The sequence below is a fragment of the Pimephales promelas genome, chromosome 13, assembly GCF_988280905.1.
Source record: "Pimephales promelas chromosome 13, fPimPro1.hap1.1, whole genome shotgun sequence".
NCBI lineage: Eukaryota > Metazoa > Chordata > Actinopteri > Cypriniformes > Leuciscidae > Pimephales > Pimephales promelas.
The window spans coordinates 30,846,033-30,865,680 of record NC_142781.1 but is presented as its reverse complement, the minus strand read 5'-3'; the positions used below and the strand labels follow the sequence as shown (position 1 = coordinate 30,865,680).

At 38.3% G+C, this 19,648-nt stretch overlaps 1 protein-coding gene across 2 annotated transcripts in view; it reads left to right on the top strand.

The window, feature by feature from the left end:
- The window catches only part of mmut (methylmalonyl CoA mutase), a 31,220-nt gene extending 26,890 nt beyond the window's left edge, over window positions 1-4,330 (top strand). For both annotated transcript variants that reach the window (XM_039690206.2, XM_039690207.2), the window contains exon 13: window positions 3,936-4,330. In XM_039690206.2, coding sequence (XP_039546140.2) covers window positions 3,936-4,064 — 129 coding nt within the window. In that variant the 3' untranslated portion in view covers window positions 4,065-4,330. The remainder of the gene's footprint in view (window positions 1-3,935) is intronic.
- Window positions 4,331-19,648: the final 15,318 nt, after the last annotated feature.

Below are 19,648 nucleotides of genomic sequence, written 5' to 3'. Positions count from 1 at the left end.
GCATGTTTGGTTGGATTAAAACGAACCCTGGTGCGATTGCTCTGTTAGTGCGGTTCATTTAATGTGTGAACGCTGCCATCCGAACCCTGATGCGCACTAAAAGCGGGCCGAGACCCCTGGAAAGATGGGTCTCGTTCCGCTTCCATCGAAACCTGGTTTGGTTCGACTGGAATATGATCGCAACACTGGCCAAAGACATGTAATCGAACCAAAAACAGGACTTGATGTCACAAGGTGCGTCCCTAAAAAGGACAGAATGCTCAATCATACACTGTAAAAAATATTTTCAAGATTTGTTATCACAACATATTTTCTTTTGTCAAGTTCAGATAACATATTTTGAGTTTCTGATGGTTGAATTAATCTCCTTCATTGTATTAACTCACTTTTTCCAGTTCAATGAACTTAAAATTTTAAGGCAACCAGGTTACTTACTTTTTTAAGTTAAACCATCAATATTTTTTTTACAGTGTAGCTGTTTACTTATCATAGTCGTGATCTTGCCCATCGGTACAGGCATCAGAATAGCGTCTCCTCACAGCAGATCTTCATTTTCTGTGTACGACGGAGGGATTCCTGCTGCTGGTTTGACCCCTTTACATATTTTATGAGCTCTTCACGAGTTGTCAGCTCCATTTTATACCATCATATGTATACACATACAGTGAGCGCATTTAGCCATGTCATATAAGTATATATTTTTTATTTTATTTTTAGGTCCAGTGTTAAAAAATGACATTAGCTAAGCGAATCAGGACTAAATATATGACTTTCTTTTTTGATCTGAACCAAAAGAACGAGCTACAAGTGTGAACACTTGCTAACAGACTCTGAATTCTGACTTGAATAACCTTATAAAACTCATGCAATTTTAGTACATGAGTACAGACATAGAAATAGTGTGTCATTCAGGACACAACTCTTAAAAATGAATCAAACTTTGAACTATGTATCCCATGACAAAGATTGTGTCAGTCATTTAGAATGTATTTTCAATAAAATGGTCTTATGATTATGGTTATGCAGAGCGCTTCCAGAAGACTCCATCCACAGGCTCTTCTGATTAGCTGAATTTTGTCGTGTCTCGGAGTTGCTTTGCGTCTGTTCTGGACAGACAAATGACTTGTTTCTGGAATCTTGTCACATCATATCTAGTTAAGACACGGGCGTTAGATGTCTACGCTTTAGATAGCCTTATAATATAAAGATGAACGTTTTGTGTTATCTTTGTTTTGATATGGACAACAGTGAAATTAAAGGATCTGTCCAGAACCGAAGACATTGATGTAGATTAGACTTGACTGAACTCTTTGTGCATTCATTCAGAAAGTTCACCATTCACAATGTGTATGGAAAAGATAAGAAACAGCAATTTTCATGGCAGAAAGGTATTTTTTCCCCATATTAATCGTTAAATCTTTAAATCTCGGTGCAAAACGTCAGATTCCCTTTTTTGTACTGATTAATAAAGCAGTAAGTCATGATGAAAGGAGACTTGTGCTAAATCAATTTAAGAAGCATTCTGACCTTTGCCACATTTATATTGAATTTGAATCGCAAACACTTGCTGCATTCATACAGAATTTCATAGATGTGCGCCTACATTTGGGTATACAGTATATTGGATAATTTAAAGTAGTTATTGACAACACCAAGACCAATGCTTTGATATTGTATGCAGTAACCAATGCAGTAATATTGTGAAATATTATTACTATTTAAAATAGAATTTAATTTAAAATATAATTTATTTCTGTGATGCAAAGCTGAATTTTCTGCATTATTCGATGTCACATGATCCTTCAGAAATTTGATGCTTACTGTCACTTTTGATCAATAAAATGCATCCTCCGTGAAGTATTAATTTCTGTTTTTAAAAGTGTGACCCCAACTCGTGTGTTTAAATGATCTAATCTAACACTTCAGTGTTGCCTGATTTGTAATATAACACTGTTTGTGCTCATTCAGATCAAATAATTAACATGCATGCTTTCAGCCTTTCATCTTTAACCAGAGACCACTCTTCCAGCAGAATAACTGAGAAATTTGCATCTAGATCATCAATTTGTTCAAATATAGGTCCGTTCTCAGTCACAGTGAGGTTTAATTAGGACCTTTATAAGGTCAGTCTACACAATCCTAATTATCTTCTAGGATGAAAGTATGAAAGTTGGATGTATGTTGCAACCTGTATGCCTGCAATTACACTGGCATGCGAGATACTTTGAATACCGCAGCTATGTCTTTTTGAGCTTGTCCGCATATGCTTAAAATAGATTGCATTTGTGTTTGGTTGCGTTGAGGTCTGAGAGTGCCTTAGTTCCTAGTTAACTGAGTTCCATTTAAATGATTATTGATTGTTAACCTGTAATGAGTTTGGGCCAGTGAAGGCGAAAGCTGTGGAAATCCATCTCATGCACACGATCCATTTGATTATACTATATCAGATCTACCAGGTAGATTCCACCAGCGTTTGGTATAGCAGTTAAAATAAACTAAATCTAATATAAATATAACAAACTGCATTTAGCTGTTTCACTTTTTGAGCTTGTGGTTTTCAATGAGTGGGTCAGGACTGATCAATCATGCTGATTGTGAATAATACAATGCAGCTGATCATATAATTTTGCATAGTTAGGATAGAAAAACAAGCAAGGAGACAACGCTTCTATTGTTGTTAATGGCAGAGGTCGTGCATCCATTCAGACTTTACACAGTACTTTATATTAAAGAATCAGTTCACTTTTGAAAAACTTTTGCTGATAATTTACTCACCCCCATGTCATCCAAGATGTCCATGTCTTTCTTTCTTCAGTCGAAAAGAAATTAAGGTTTTTGATGAAAACATTCCAGCAGTTTTCTCCATATAATGGACTTCAATGGAAACCAAACGGTTCAAGGTCCAAAAGACAGTTTCAGTGCAAACTGCAAACTGTTCAAAGGGCTTTAAACGACACCAGACGATGAATAAGGGTCTTATAAAGCGAAACGATCGCTCATTTCAAAAATAAATAAAAAAGTTTAAGTTTTATAAGCTCAAATGCTCGCCTTGCTCTGTACTGTGATGAGCGTTTGTGACTCTCCTGTTCGAACTCGTTCATCAAAATGAACAAATCTTTTTTCGAGTCATTTGTTTCATTCAACGATCAAAATGAACAAAATTACTCGAAAAAAGTTTTGTTTGTTTTGGACCTTGAACCATTTGGTGCCCACTGAAGTCCATTATATGGAGAAAATCCTGGAATGTTTTCATCAAAAACCTTAATTTCTTTTCGACTTAAGAAAGAAAGACATGGACATCTTGGATGACATGGGGGTGAGTAAATTATCAGCAAAAAGTTGTTTTTTTAAAAGTGAACTACTCATTTAATATGTTATATTAACAATTTGGTACAGTACATTTCAATGTCATACGCTTCGATAATAAAATATGTCTATCCATCCATCCATCGGCATATTTTGCCAGAATGGTTACTTTTTGGTTATCATGGTAAAAAGATAATTCAGACAGATTAGCAAGTATTAAAGTTTATATATATTAATTTCTTTCACTCACTCACTTATTCACCTATTTATTTATTTTACTCATTTTGGAATTTTTTTTTGTTTTTAAAACTAAAATAAGTAATTTACCATAAGTGGACATCTTGTCTCATCAGAGAGAGACTCATTATTAAAAAACTGTGTGATCCAAAAAAAAAAAAAAAAACACTACATTTTGAGCGATCAGTATATTTCAGTTCGGGACTGTTTCTGTTTATTACCGTGACTGTGGTTTTTATCTAAAAGCAATTGGTTGAACAGAATTGGTTTCTAATTCAATATATGCTCCACTTAAAATGTTCAAGGTTCAAAACTAATGAATGTACTCAATTAATTAGTTTACTAATCATGACATAGTGAAATAGTTCTGATGCATTTTCTTCTCTTTTTAGGACTACGAATTCCTCTACAACAGTGGCGTCAGCAGTATCTTCGGCCCGGGCACCAGAATTCCTCAAGCAGCGGTGGAGGTTCTTGACAACATCGAAAAAAGCCTGGAGAAGATTCGACATGCCATGTAACCAGAGAACAGTCAGATATTGTTCTTCATACACACACACTCAACATCTCAAAATGCACTTAAGCTTTAAGCAAGACGGCAATTCAATAGGATATTGACTGAGAATAATTAAACCCTTTTATATTCCAACATGATGTAGTCAGTTTGAAATAATTGACTCTCAGAATTGCGTTTGATTTGAAACCATGTGAAAGCAGTCATTAGTTTTTGTCTAAAATGTGTATAGTTTGACATATTAATGCATTAAACTCAGTATTGATGTGGTCACCAGCCCCTTTCTTAATTATCATTTGCTATTTACAGATTTTACGATTTTTTCCTCATCAGAGTTAAGCTGTTTTATTGTTTCGTTCAACAATACAAAATACCGTAAGCACAGTAATGTATTGGATAGTGCATTTTAGATGCACAGTAATAGAAGCTGTCTCTCTTTGCTCAACAAACGCCTTATGGGCTTTTTTTGCATGATCTTATTAAGCTCCATCTGTTTCAGCTTTTGGTAGAAATGAGCACGCGGATGTTAAGATTTTGTGTCTACACTGGCATAAACCGTCTGTGATGTGAAAGTGAGCTGCTACATCTGCTTCCTGTGACTTTTTCTGCTTTTTATCGGATTTTATTGCTGTAATGGACAATTCTTTATTGAAGTATAGCTAAAATAGTCGCTTTATGTTGGTATATTTCATATTTCTTTTTTGAAAGGTGTCCATCACACTAAACGGGAGCAAATCTCAGCGGTCACCTCACTTGATCCTCATGTTAATGCCAGCGTGTTTAGTCCACACGTAGCATTTGTCTGCAAAAGAACCCGAGGATGACAGACTGGGCATGTGATTGATTCTGACGTTTTGTTCGCGTGTCCCGTTGGATGTGAGATTCACAGAAGCCGTCAGGCGACACACTCCTGCTGTGAGCCTGTTTATGTTGTTGACAAGTTCATGTGGAAATGTATTAATGTTCTAAAAATACTTGTTTTTTCATAAAGTGAAAGGAATAGTAGGTATACGCGGGATGTCATTGTCGGCCGGAGTGACTGACTGACGTCACGCCCAAGTGGTGGAAAGACTGAGCCGCTTAATTTGTTTTTTGGGGTTAATGCTGTGAAAAACACACAAAACACAACTAGCTTTGCGATTAAGTGAACATCTAGATTTGTCAAGAAATCTGAGGTATATTTTTATCAGCAAAAGTTTTTTTAAAAGTGAACTACTCCTTTAAGACATTATATTAACAATTTGGTACAGTACATTTCAATGTCATACATTTTGATAATAAAATATGTCTGTCCATCCATCCATCGGCATATTTTGCCTGAATGGTTACTTTTTGGTTATCATGGTTTGCCGAAAACTACAAAACAGAGATGCAAATGGATCGCAATTTATAGAAACAACTGGACTCTAGGCTGCGAAAGGTGGATTTGCAGTTATCATTTTGTGTCAATATGCTGAATTTGGGGTAAAATCATACCATATATATATGAAGAGTTCAGATGCAAAAGCTTCTAAATGCCATTTGAAATTTTCTTCTTTAATGATGATTATCAAACTTGTATATTTAAGTTCAGTAATTTCACTTAAATGGCAATGATAATTACCTATTAATTGTTATTTAAGTGAAATTACTGAACTTAAATATACAAGTTTGATAATCATCATTAAAGAAGAAAATTTCAAATGGCATTTAGAGGCTTTTGCATCTGAACTCTTCATATATTCTATTGTTGTATATTGTATTTACAACTCCTCAATGAAATATTTACCATCGTATATTCTGCATAATTTGATGTTTTTAATTAGCCTGACTTCGTCATACTCATATTCTTGTCGGAATATGAGTCTGAAACTGCTCCGTAGGGCTTTGATTATGAGGCGTGTCTTAACCGAACCAGGAAAAAAAAAAGTAGTCGGTAAACCTACAACCAATCAGAGCAACGCAGTAAGTCAACTACTTTGCATACAGTTGTCAACTACAGAACGTAGCCTAACTTTACTTATTTTAGAAGTTAAATAACGAGTGTTGCTTCTTTTACTTACTCCTCCATGAGTCCGACCAAAGGAGAAACCAAAACGACCACAGGCTTTTCATTGCGTCCCATCTTCTTAGCGACCGTCAGAGCCAGCTGATAAGTTACACTTTTGCCGAATCATGTAGGAAGGACGGCAAAAATATCTTTCCGATCGACAAATGCCTTGATTGCAGTTTACTGTTTGTCTTTTAAAATTTGTTTTTACAAATGCAACAGTGGGCCTTAAAAGTCAAGTAACTAACCTATAGTGACCTAATAGATCTTTAGAGAGCATTACATACTGTAAACTTTCAGTCTTTTGGCTGCCAGGGAAGATGACATTGAGTTCAAAGCAACTGCTAGTACAAAATGAGCTTTTTCATGTACTTTACTGGGGGTCAAAGAGATGCAGGAGATTCCAGAAGTCTCAGAGTAATCCTATGAGATAAACTCATCCAGATTTCAGTCTACTTTCTTCGAATGGCTCCTCAAGAAATATATAGAGTATAGAGCATGTACATGTTCTTAGGTATATGTACAGTACTTCATTTTTGAACATAACAGTGATGTGGCTTTTAAAATCAAGTGGCAAGTTTGGTCCCACTTGGTGTTAGGTGTCTTTAACTACTATGTTCTTGCGTCAAAAAAAAAAAATTCTCTTTTGTTTGTTACAATGTACATATTGTGTTCGTGTTGTATTGCAAAACACTTTTTCTTCAATTGAGGTGGAATATGGGTAGGCCTATGTCAAGTTTACTTCCATACAGTGCTTTATACTATAGACATTGCTTCAAAGCAGCTTTGCAAAACTAATAAGTATGTGTAGCAAAATTCAGTTATCAGTAGCTGCAGTTTTCAAGTGCAAATTTAGTATGATTTGTAGTTATTCTGCAATACAAAATGTATAAACAATGAAATTCACACCATTCACATTCATTGCTTGGTATTCTCAGAGGGATATTGAATAGTTAAACCTAAAGGTTGTTAAGCCAGCCCAGTTTTAAGAAAATCTCCTTTCTAGGAATGGAGCCTTTGAAAAGCTTTCAGACGGGATGTTGAGCGCAGTCGATACTGGCCATTACTCACATCTTAAGTGCTGTGTAATTTATCTTAAACCTGTTATCTGAGGAAAAGTGGTGGCATGAGGTGAGCATATGCAAGTGAGGTTCATTTTCACTATGCAAGCTCTGATTGTCATGGTAATGCAGATGTCAAGGGGGATGGGCTCTGCAGCGCAGGTTAATTGTTCAAATTATCCACAGATCTTTGATGAAATGTTCAAAGTGGAGTATGGGGTTAATGGGGTATTGATTGCCGACCCCAACGTGTCCCTGTATATTTCATTATCATGCATTTTCAATGGACTTCTTGATGTTTAATGGCTTGTTGCTTTATTACCATTTCTATTTTGAGCCAAAAAGCTGCATCTGCCATTGTTTGACAGAGTTCCCAGTCTTGCTGCACCCATATGATAAACACTGAACCATGAAGAGGTAAATAGTTTTATATCTGTTGTTTTAATATATTCTTTTATTTGACCAACCATATCTTTATTTCTTATGTGTTCTAGTAGTTTTCAACATGGCATCATGACTTTTGCTTAAACATACACGCCACTTTCAAGTCAAGTGGCCTGTTATCTATACGCATTTTGAGCTATTCGCGTGAATTGTCTGCGCTGTTAAATGTCCGAGTGATTCCGCGTGTGAAATGAAGCAATGTTTTTTTTTTTGCTAGGATGGTAGGGGAAGACTAATAAATGGTATTAACCCCAGTGACGGGTAGGTTTAGGGACGGGTTGGGGTAGGTCATACATTTATATATACAGTAATGTAACGTTGAGTCAATGGCGCTCATAAACACGCTGAAAAGTGATTAGGCATGTTGATAGCCCGACAAAAATGGAAATACGAATTGGTGTGTCATGCATACGCCATTTCATGAGATCAGTCTATAGTTTTCAGTATAGTCATGAACAGCATTTTTACTGCATTTATTCATTTTGGAGTAGTGTCTGTCTTCTTGTATATACAAAAACTAGGTCAAAAATGGAAAAGCCATGTGTGACAAACTAAGTGGATCCTTACTGCACTGCTTCCATAGGAATTAAGAGGATAATAGCAGTCAGGCGCTGCTAATCAAATTAATCATCGGCAAGCATGACCATCTCTAAAAGCAGAACTTGTGGCAGTGTGCTGGTCTACAGCATTCATGTGTGTGTTATCACAATGCCAAGAAGGAAAGACATCAGCAATTGTTGCTGCCCAGTAATCTATGAAGGGTTGCAAGGCCATTTCCGAACATTTCGAAAGTCCAACATTTTACAGTGAGAAAGATTAGGCTTATTCAGTGGAAAAGTGGAAAACATAGACAATTGCCAATCTTACCAAGAGTGAACGTCCCAGCAAAATCACCCCAAGGTGAACTGCTCAGAGAAACTGCAAAAAACCCGAAGGGCTACATCTCACACTCTACAGGCCTCAGGTGGCATGTTAAATGTTAAAGTTCATGACAGTACAATTGAAAAAACTGAAGAAGTGTGGCATGTTTTGAAGGGTTGCCCGGAGAAAGCCTCTTCTCTCTATAAAGAACATGACAGCATTGTTTAGGTTTGCAAAGTTGCATCTACTAGACTTCTGGAACAATGTCTTATGGACAGACAAGACCAAAGTGGAGAAGTCTGGCCATAATGCACAGCACCACATTTGGCGAAAACCAAAAACAGCATATCTATTTGGGCTTGTTTTGCCACCACAGGATCTGGGCACCTTGCAGTCATTGAGTCGACCATCAAGTCCTCTGTACACCAAAGTATGCTAGAGTCAAATGTGAGGCCATCTGTCCGACACCTGTTGCATGACCCAATCGGCCATTCTTTAGGACAATGATCCCAAGCACACCAGCAAATCTACAACAGAATGGCTGAAAAAGAAAAGACTTAGGCCGGATTCACATATAGCGCCTAAAAACGCGTAGAAAACGCTGGGCGCGCCGCATTCTCCATTTTCCAAAGCGCCAGGGCGGTTGCGCTTCAGTTGGTTCTTGTCACATGACCTATTGTGTGCGTATGGTGCGCTTGCGGTATTCTGAAAAGTTGAGATGTTTTTATCTCGACGCGGCGCGGACGCGCATGGAAAAAACGAGCGCGTCGCACCGCGACCGCATCGCTTCCATTATGAGCGCGCATACCGCGCGCCTACATTTGAAATAACGAACTTGAGCGTGCAAAAGACGCGATATGTGAACCGGGCCGGCCCTTAAAGGGTTAGTTCACCCAAAAATGAAAATTCTGTCAGTATTTACTCACCCTCATGTTGTTCCAACCCCGTAAGACCTTCGTTCATCTTCGGAACACAAATTAAGATATTTAAGATATTAAGATCGCTCCTGCATACAGTCCATAGGCTTCTTGAGGGACTGGCTCTTGCTGTCCCCGAAAAGTAATTGAAGACATCGTTAAAATAGTCCAAGTGACTACAGGGGCTCAATCTTAAGTTTATCAAACGACGAGAACACTTTTGTGTGCAAAAAAAAAACAAAAATAACGACTTTATTTCAACTATTCACTTCCTTCTCCATGAGCCTGTAAGTCAGTTAACGTAGTGTGATTGCGTAGAGCTACGTCACACGTAGGCTCACTATTGGCCGACGCTGGTCATGTGTGTGTGATGCGTGTGACGTACAATAACAGAAGCTTACGCTATTAAAGGGTTAGTTCACCCAAAAATGAAAATTAAGTCATTAATTACTCACCCCCATGCTGTACCAACCCCGTAAGACCTTCGTTCATCTTTGGAACAAAAATGAAGATATTTTTGATTGAATCTGAGAGCTGGATCACTCTTCCATAGACAGCCTGAGGGACTGCCTCTTGACGGCCCAGAAAGTCATTAAAAGAAAAGGTTTAAATATTCCATGTGCCTACAGTGGCTCAACTATAACTTTATCAAGCGACGAGACTACTTTTTGTGCGAAAAAAAAAACGTAAATAACGACTTTATTCGACTTTCCATTACTTCCTTATGGGCGCATGCGCGAGAACTGAGACGAGACCGTTCTTCTTCGACTACTTTTTGTTACCGGCTGCTCACCGCTTAGGAGTTTTACCGCCACCTACCGTATAAGATGACGCACTGATATAGCCGGAGGCGCAAAACGTTCTGTTTACAAGCAGTACGTCATCTTATACGGTAGGGGGCGGTAAAACTCCTAAGCGGTGAGCAGCCGCCAGCCGGTAACAAAAAGTAGTCGAAGAAGAACGGTCTCGTCTCAGTTCTCGCGCATGCGCCCATAAGGAAGTAATGGAAAGTCGAATAAAGTCGTTATTTACGTTTTTTTTTCGCACAAAAAGTAGTCTCGTCGCTTGATAAAGTTATAGTTGAGCCACTGTAGGCACATGGAATATTTAAACCTTTTCTTTTAATGACTTTCTGGGCCGTCAAGAGGCAGTCCCTCAGGCTGTCTATGGAAGAGTGATCCAGCCCTCAGATTCAATCAAAAATATCTTTATTTGTGTTCCGAAGATGAACGAAGGTCTTACGGGGTTGGTACAGCATGGGGGTGAGTAATTAATGACTTAATTTTCATTTTTGGGTGAACTAACCCTTTAAACTAGTAACCTGACTCGCGCAGAGGGAGAAATAAACGAATAGTTGAAATAAAGTCGTTATTTTTGTTGTTTTTTTGCGCACAGAAGTGTTCTCGTCGTTTGATAAACTTAAGATTGAGCCCCTGTAGTCACTTGGACTATTTTAACGATGTCTTTAATGACTTTTCGAGGACAGCAAGAGCCAGTCCCTCAAGAAGCCTATGGACTGTATGCAGGAGCGATCTTAATATCTTAAATATCTTAATTTGTTTTCCGAAGATGAACGAAGGTCTTACGGGGTTGGAACAACATGAGGGTGAGTAAATACTGACAGAATTTTCATTTTTGGGTGAACTAACCCTTTAAAGTGTTGCACTGGACCAGTTAAAGTTCAGGCCTCAACCCCACTGAAATGCTGTGGTGGGACCCTGTGCATAAACAAATGCGACGTTGTAAAGAAGAGTGGGCCACATTCTTCCACAATGATGCGAGAGACTGATAAAGTCATATAGAAAATGATTACTTCAAGTTATTGCTGCTAAAGGTGGTTCTACAAGCAATTGGTCAAGTGGTCTTCGTTTCCTGTTTACGCTTCGGGGTCTATACGACCCCAACAATTGATTGAGTAATTGTACAAAAAATATACATTTTTAATCATACAAATAATATATCATTTTTTTGTTTACTTCTCATCTATTTATTAATGCTGTGTTTTTGGAGATATAAAGCACTTTTGTAGCCATATACCACACAATTCCTCAACTACACCATTAGCATTAGCATATGAAATATTATTTCTTTATGATGCATAGCATTTATGCTCTACTACTAGGCCTTCATTTCTGTGTAAAAAATTTCAGATTTATGCCGGATTTGTATTTTTTTTTATTATTATTATTTTTTTTGACACATGAAGAAAGTTTTTTTTTTTCACATTTCCCATTCATTTCAATGTGGGGTCATATTGACCTGAAGACCAGAAGTGTAAACATTTTTTACTTGCCTTAAGAACAATCGAATGAAGCCCAGTTTTTTTGTGTATCGTATGAAAAGTCACAAAATCTTATTCCACTGAGATGAAGGGAACCTTTTTTATTATTAAGTAAAATTCGATTGGGGTCGTATAGACCCCATGACCCGATTGAGGACTAAACCATAGGATGTACTTATTTGTCACACATGGCTTCGCCATTTTAGTTTTAGTTCAATAAACAATGACACAGTGTAATATTCCATGTGTTGAATGAATGAATGAATGAATGAAACCTTTATTGCCCCGAGGGGAATTTGTTTTGCACTCAAGGGAGCCACATTGAACCTTAGCACAGATAACAGTAATGTGTTTTTGTTCATTTTGTTTATGTGAGGTTGTATTTACCTCATTTTAAGACTTTTATTATGTCCTGATGATATACTTTTCTGTTAAGCACTTGATTGAAATGTAAGTCAGCAAAGGAAATGTCTAGAAAAATGGACACGGGACATATTTAAAGCACTGGGTTTCTTCAGAAGAAATGCGGTGCAAGGTGTTGGAGCGCAGATACTAATATTAAAGGGAGTGCAACGGAAACATCGTGCGACGTGAGGAGGGTGAGAAGTAGTGGTGTTAAACTCTGTCGGAGAATTGCACAGACACATCCAGGTCACTATAAGATTAAAAATCTTATCTGCCACGCGATAGCTATGGTTTTTCCTCATATATCCTCTTATATGCGGTGACTGAAATAACTGAGACTGAAAGACAAACACTAGGTGGACTGGACTCATCCAGACGTGACTATAGGCTTGCTGTATTCATCACAATAGAGTCTTGCATATGTTAATATTACAGGCTGCAGAAGAAGCTCAGTCACATTTTACGATAAGGTCTGATTTGATAAAATCAGTTAATGCATTAACTTCTGATTTATTAGCCTCTATAGGGGGAGATAACAAGAAGAATATATCAAAGCGCAGTAAACTGTAAAACTGTTTGCGCTACAAGTCAGCTTGTTTATAAGGAGGACAATACATTAAAATAATAGGGTATGCATAACAAGAGAATATCAGCAAAAGTTTTTTAAAAAGTGAACTACTCCTTTAATGTTGGTCTTGGAAAACAATAAAAGAGTTTCTTTGAGTACAGTAGTTCCTTTGTGTACAGCAACACCTGCATGTTGCGTCTTATTGAATGAGATGAAACAGTCACTCCTCACAGCTTTTGCAAAGAAAAAACACTCATTATGAAACGAAAGCTTAAAGGTGTGATTGTTTCAAGGACTTTTTTTAGTTTCTGTGTTATTTTGCTACATTTCAAACTTCAAAAAATTACTTTGAAAATCCTCTTAATCCGTTGTCATATTTCTTTTCCTTGAAGTAAGTCTTCTGACAGTTGGCTCCATTGTTGTCAGCATTACGTTTGAGATTGATTCAATGGGCTTTACATCATGGTCTGTCCGAATAGTCTACTCAATTCTGAATGGCTGGAAGGTGTGCAATAAAACTGTTTAATGCACAGTTTCAAATCATTTATGCTGTTTTCATTGACACATCACAGAATTAAATGCGCTCCGCTGAGGCAACCACCCTCTTTCTGCCTCCACGCTAAAATCATTTAATGCACAGCTAGCGGTGGATTATTCCTTGTAATTTTCGAGAAAAACCTCTTATTTAAATGTTTTGGTTCAACATATCAACTGTCTGTCAAAAATGCCTTTAACTTGCATCAGATTTCTTTTTTATTTTGTCATTTTCAGGAGGGTGTACTAATTTTTACAACACAAAATTTTAGCAGTTTTCAGAGTATTTTTCCTGAGTAATATTGATATGCTTCTTTGGTAATTGATCAAGCACACATTATATCTTCAAGGTACATATGTCTTCTACATAAAGATTAATTGCTGAATTTGTTAACTTTCAGATGAGGTGTACTCATACTGAGTACTGCAAAATAAAATTATGATAAAATAATAAATAAAAAAAACAAGCATTAGCTTGAAGTATGTTTTTAATCTTTGTTTTTTTTCACATCTGTAATATTTTACATGTACATTCATTTTCTAAATACTTCTGAACCATATTTGTTTCTAATTAATTTGCCCGTTTATTCTCACCAGAGGAATATTTTCATGTACACTATCGGCATTTATTCACACAAACTGCAGTGAGCCACACAAACACAGTGCTTCCGAACAAACCAAGTTTGTCCTTAGTAAATACAAAAATAAAAAAACATTGGCTGTAGTGACAAACACAAACATCAGTCTTTTTTGGTTTGAATATTATGATAAAATGGTATGTTATGCAATACATTTTCATTAGCCATGATGCATGGAATAACTTTTTTTAGTTTCTTTAATCAATTTACTATTTGTTTTGAGTGGATGTTGCCAATGTTTCAAATAAATCGCGTTCTTCATGTTATTGTTTGATTTGTTTTGTTACAATACTTCCCAAAAAAACTCAGGTAATTAATTATATATTTCTACAGGAAGTGACATAATCAGCATATGCCACAGTGAGTATTAGCAATAGATTTGACATATTTTGATGTTTTGTGGTATTAGTTGGTTTGTGTCTGTGGCGAAGAGGGAGCCGCACAGTGAGTAAGTAGGTCAAGTGCAGACGATGAACACCTGTGTCTGATTGCAGTAATTTGCACGGAGAGAGCACATATAAGCCGGCAGGAACGAGAGAGTTGGACTGGGACCTTTTGCACGGCTGCTTGCTTGTATCTCTCTTGAGCTATTTTGCATCTTGTTTTGTCTTGCTTGTGCTGTGTCACGGTGAATGCGCTACTGCGCGCCTCCTTTTGTTTGATTTATTTTATTTATAAATAAACGAGAGTCCCAGTCACACCGACAGACCCCTGTCTTCTTCCTTCCACCCACACGCTCAACCTTACTAGACTGGTGCCGAAACCCGGGTAGGGAGAAGATCGCTGCCGACATGCAGTCCTCGCCTGGAACGCCATTTGCAGACATTATTCAATCCCTCGCCGATCTTCACCAAGAACAACATCGTGCCCTACTGACCATAAAGAAGGAGCAAGACCAGCGCTTCGAGACGCTCCTCCGATCCCAGCAGGAAGACCGTGAGCTGTTCCGGAGCTGGATAGACTTGGGCAGTCCCCTCTCCAGCTACGGCCTCGGCCCTGCCCCTACCTCTCAACAAAATGGAAGGACGATGCGAAGGCCTTCCTGGATCTGTTTGAGAGGCCCGGGGATGGCCCCCTGCAGCGCAGTCTCATCCCAAGACGTCATATAACTGACTTCTTTTGACCATACGTCAACATCCGCCGTTTTAGGGTACCCTTAAACGTCGGTTAGATGACGTTATCGGATCCTAACCCTACCCCAGACCTAAACCTACCGCGTCACCTAACTGACGTTAAAGGTAAAGCGTCAGTTGTATGACGTCCCAGGATCGTACCCTAAAGGGTACCCTAAAACGGCAGATGTTGCATATGGTCAAAAGACATCCCAAGACGTCAGTTATATGATGTCTTGGTGTAACAGAGGCCAGCTAGTAGTTGCTGTGCGAGTAAACCTCACTCCCCTGATCTCAATAGGCGCTCTAGCGTTGTTGGAGCGCCCGACTCTCACGCTGGAGACCGGGTTTTCGAGGCCCGCTCGGAGCGGGTAGAATAGGACCCGGGTGGAGGGGTTACATTGGGATGAGATTGTGTTACCCCCCACGGACTCGTCACTGCGGCTCATCCCTCTGCTGTCTGGAGGGGCACAGTTGGCCGCACACCAACTGCCAGCCCAGAATCTCCTGGTCTATGAAGACCTCAAGCGTGCCATCCTCCAGCGGGTTGGCCTCGAAGAGTCGGGCCGGCCCTTCGCATGGTACAGCAGCTCCGGGACTCCTGCAGCAAATGGCTAATGGCCGATGGAAGCGACGTTGAGGGAGTCATCGATAAGGTGGTACTGGAACAGTTCGTGGCGCGGCTTCCGAAGAAGACCGCGCAATGGGTCCAGTACCACCTCCCGACGTCGCTGAGTCAGGCCGTCCAACTGGCGGAGGACCAGATGGTGGTTTGCCCAGGGGTCGGCGAACCCCTGCCATCTGCTTCTCTCTCTAGTCCCCTCTCTAAGCCTGTCCCCTTTCCCAGGTCTCGTGGGGGGCTTACGCCCCGGCCGGTGCTAAGGGGGAGAATGGGGACGCCGGCAAAGCCTGCTCCAATGCCCAGGGCCCGTCCCGGGGGGCAGGCTCGACCATCGGCCACTCCACCTTACCAGCTGTGCCGCTGCTCTCTCCACGCCAATTACTGCAATCAGACACAGGTGTTCATCATCTGCACTTGACCTACTTAGGCCGTGTGTCCAACAAAGCTTTTTTAGCCCGCTGAAAACGGTAGACGCTCTGCTGAAGACGCCGTGCTTTGAGCGTTTGAGAGCGTTTTGTCAGCGCAGCGTTTTTTCCGTTGAGACGTTTCGTTGCTATGGTACAGAATATCTGCAGCACAGTTTACTTGAACTGATTTCGCAGATAATTTGTTTCATTCTAAAAATGTATTTTTCATCCATGTTGTTGGGTCAGCTCTGCTGGTTGATGTCGCTGTACAGAAAGAATGTTGTGACAGTTGGTTGGTGTGGTTTAGTCCCGCCCCTCCTCCACTGTGATTGGACAGCTGGGTAAAAAGTGACAGTGATGAGCGATGCGTTTCATCCAAAGTTGAATATTTTTCAACTCTAGACGACCAGTAAAAAATGCTGGGCGCTTCAGCGTGGAAAAAAAAAAAACGCTCATGGTGTTTAAAAACGAGGCGCTCCCATTGAAATCAATTGAAAACATACGCCAGGCACGTGGAAAAACACTTTGGTGGACACACGGCCTTGCTCACCGCACGGCTCCCTTCTCTCTCTCTCCCACTACAGACTTCACAAAACCACGCCCCCCCACGCCACAGTGTCACTCTCAAACATTTTATCCTGTTTAATAAAATTACAGGAATTGGTTTAATAATCAACATTTCAAAAGATAATCCTCATTTATTGAAATCCTCATTTAAGTTAACTGCCAATTCCTTTTTGAGCAGTGGCTTATTTGAGGTATTTTGTAGTCATGCTGTTTGGCATCCTGTTCACTTTGGCTTTGTAAATAACTTATGTAATTACATTTTTGAAAATGCTATACTTAAACCACAGCATAATCATATTATTTCATATTTCATAATTCAAGTATTTCATAACAGGATGATTTTTTTTAAAGTCCAAAACAAAAAAGATTTAAAACAATGAATATGATTCTAAATGGAAGTTACATAAACAGCATTCCGTCAGTCCTTTGATATCACGCATAATACCATCAATAATAAAATAATACTTTCATGGTTTTAGAATGAACATCACAGTCTTTCTCTTGATCCCGATCCTCTGATGTCTCTTTCTGTCATTGAAAAGAATAAAGTTTAAAGGCAATACAACATCAGAATGAATCCCCGAAGGTGCTTGAAAAGATTAGACAGAAGAGAAAAAAAGACATGTGGATAAACAATGGACAGTGACTTTGTTTAAAATATATTTTCAGTCATTGAATCATGTAGCATTCAATTGTATGATGCAAAACTGAAATGGTCAGATTATCATTCAGAAATCATTCTAATTTGCTGCTCAAGAAACCTTTCTTATTATTATCAATGTTGAAAACATTTGTGCTGCTTAATGTTTTTGTGGAAACCTTTTTTTTTAAGGATTGAATAGAAAGTTCAAAAGAGCAAAATATATTTTAAATAGGAAATATTTTTACACTGCAAGATTTCTGACACATTTGGTGAATTTAATAACTTAATGCATCTCGTGATTAAAGTCTTAATTTTCATTATTTAAAAAAATAATAATCTTACTGACTCCAAATGGTTGAATGGTAGCATGTATGTAGAGAAACACAAGTTCATTCCCGCTTTGTTAATTTAAAAACTATTTCATTATCACTTCCTGAGTATTACAAAAGAAGAAGTTTGTTCTTTGTAAGCTTTGCACTTTGTACTTTCAATTCTTGCCCTCAAGATTTGGCTAAATTCTATCATTTTTATCTCTGTTTTGAAGTACACCAATGAGGAATTTGAAGTTCTTCCCACAATTCCACCAAACACAACATCTGGTCAATCCATCTGTGGCTGAATCCACCCTAAATAAATAAGATTCAATTGCTTTTCTGGGCAAATTAATTATTGTTTTATCAGGAAATAACTAATATTCTGTGATGTACTGTTGTATTAGGAAAGGATTTGGTGAGTTTACACATAAGACTTGATGTGACAGGACAAGAGGTGCTCCAACTGGGATGTTTCACTGGGTTTGAGCACCTTTATCAAATATGCATGTTCACCTCAAATCTGAAATAGAAACAGTCTGTGAAACAGCAAGTTTAAAAGCATTTGTTGGTGTGTGTCTGATGTAACAAATCAAATATTTATGTTTAGCTCTATAGATGCTGATATTAACCCTAAAAGGTACACTACACTATATAACATTTTTCTGTTCAAAATTAACAATTTAACAATTTTAATATCATCAGTCCTCCTTCCAAAACATGTTTTTATCTGAACTAAGCCTATAAGAGTTTATATTTTAGACCTGAAGGGATGGTTCTCGTGGAAAATTGCGTACACTCGCCCTTATGTCTCGTCATATCCGTAAATAGAGGAAAGTTGCTCCAGCTACTCTGACGCGTGTCTGGTGTGAGAGCGGCATTGATTTGTTGTCACAACAAATGAAAAAACTTGGGAATCCCCCGTTTTAAACAAACGCCGAACAGAGAAGAGTCTACTGGCAAAAAGAGAATGCAACAGAACTCGTAATAGAACAAGAACCGAACATTAGTTTGGCTTTTCGGAGATTTTAAATGTTGTCAAAGCGACGTGGAGATGTTTATTATTATTATTATTATTATTCAACTTTTTCATTTAGGCCTGTTTGTGGCTTTCATGGGATTTTATGTTTATCCGCAAGTGTTAAACACAATGAAAATGTTGTTTCATAACAGAATATCATGTGCTTCAGCCTGCAGTGCAAACACTCTTGTAAACGGTGGGAAACTACCTGCGTAACAGATCAGATAAATGACCAGTCTTTTATGACACTCTAAGATACAAACAACCCAGTTTTGGTCACAGTAGAGTCATTCAATTACTGTTCATCAAAGCATCTACATGTTTTGCGGCTTTTTTTTCTTTCCTGAGAACGGTTTAGTTCTGCTGGGTTTCGACAGCTTTCAAAACTAACCACCAAAATGAATCAAACATTTAACAACTTTTCAAATACCATTAAAATGAGGATGATGCAGATACACTGAAAAGACTTATGGACCACTATATGACTTGGAATTGGTTTACCTGAAAATGAAGAGTCTGCCATCATTTACTCACATTCATATTGTTCCAAAACCTGTGATTTGAAACTCTGAAAACTGAATAAGACACTATGTGATCTTCAAGTGGAGAAGGAAATACTTTGTTATTAGGAGTTTTACTTTAATTTTAGAAGTTGTATTTCAATTATTTTAAACTCAGTACACAAGTGGTTGAAAGTGGACAAAAGATCTTAATACCCGGTGACTTTATAGACGACAAGTGTGTCTTTACTTTATGTAACATTTAGTTTTGATACCATGTGTTTTGAAAGCATTTCCTCCTAACAACGAAATCCTGACTTGTACACACTTCTGAAGAGCACTTGAAGGCAGCATAGAGCTCTGCAGTGATGATATATTTTTGTAGCCAACCCAGAAGTTCGCATGACCCTGGTTCCCTTGAAAAAACCCCAATAGGATATTTTCATTGGTGTTTGGATTATTGCAGAAAATAAAAGTGTAGGATTCTCACACAATCATAATCCTCACAAATCAACACAGCTTTATGAATTTTGAAGCCTATACAATAGGCAGAAGTAAAAAGCTAAACATAGGCTACAAACAAACTACACAACTTTTACATCACCATCATTGACTACGTTTACATGCAGCCACTAACCCGTTCAAAACCGGGATAATAGCAATAAAAACC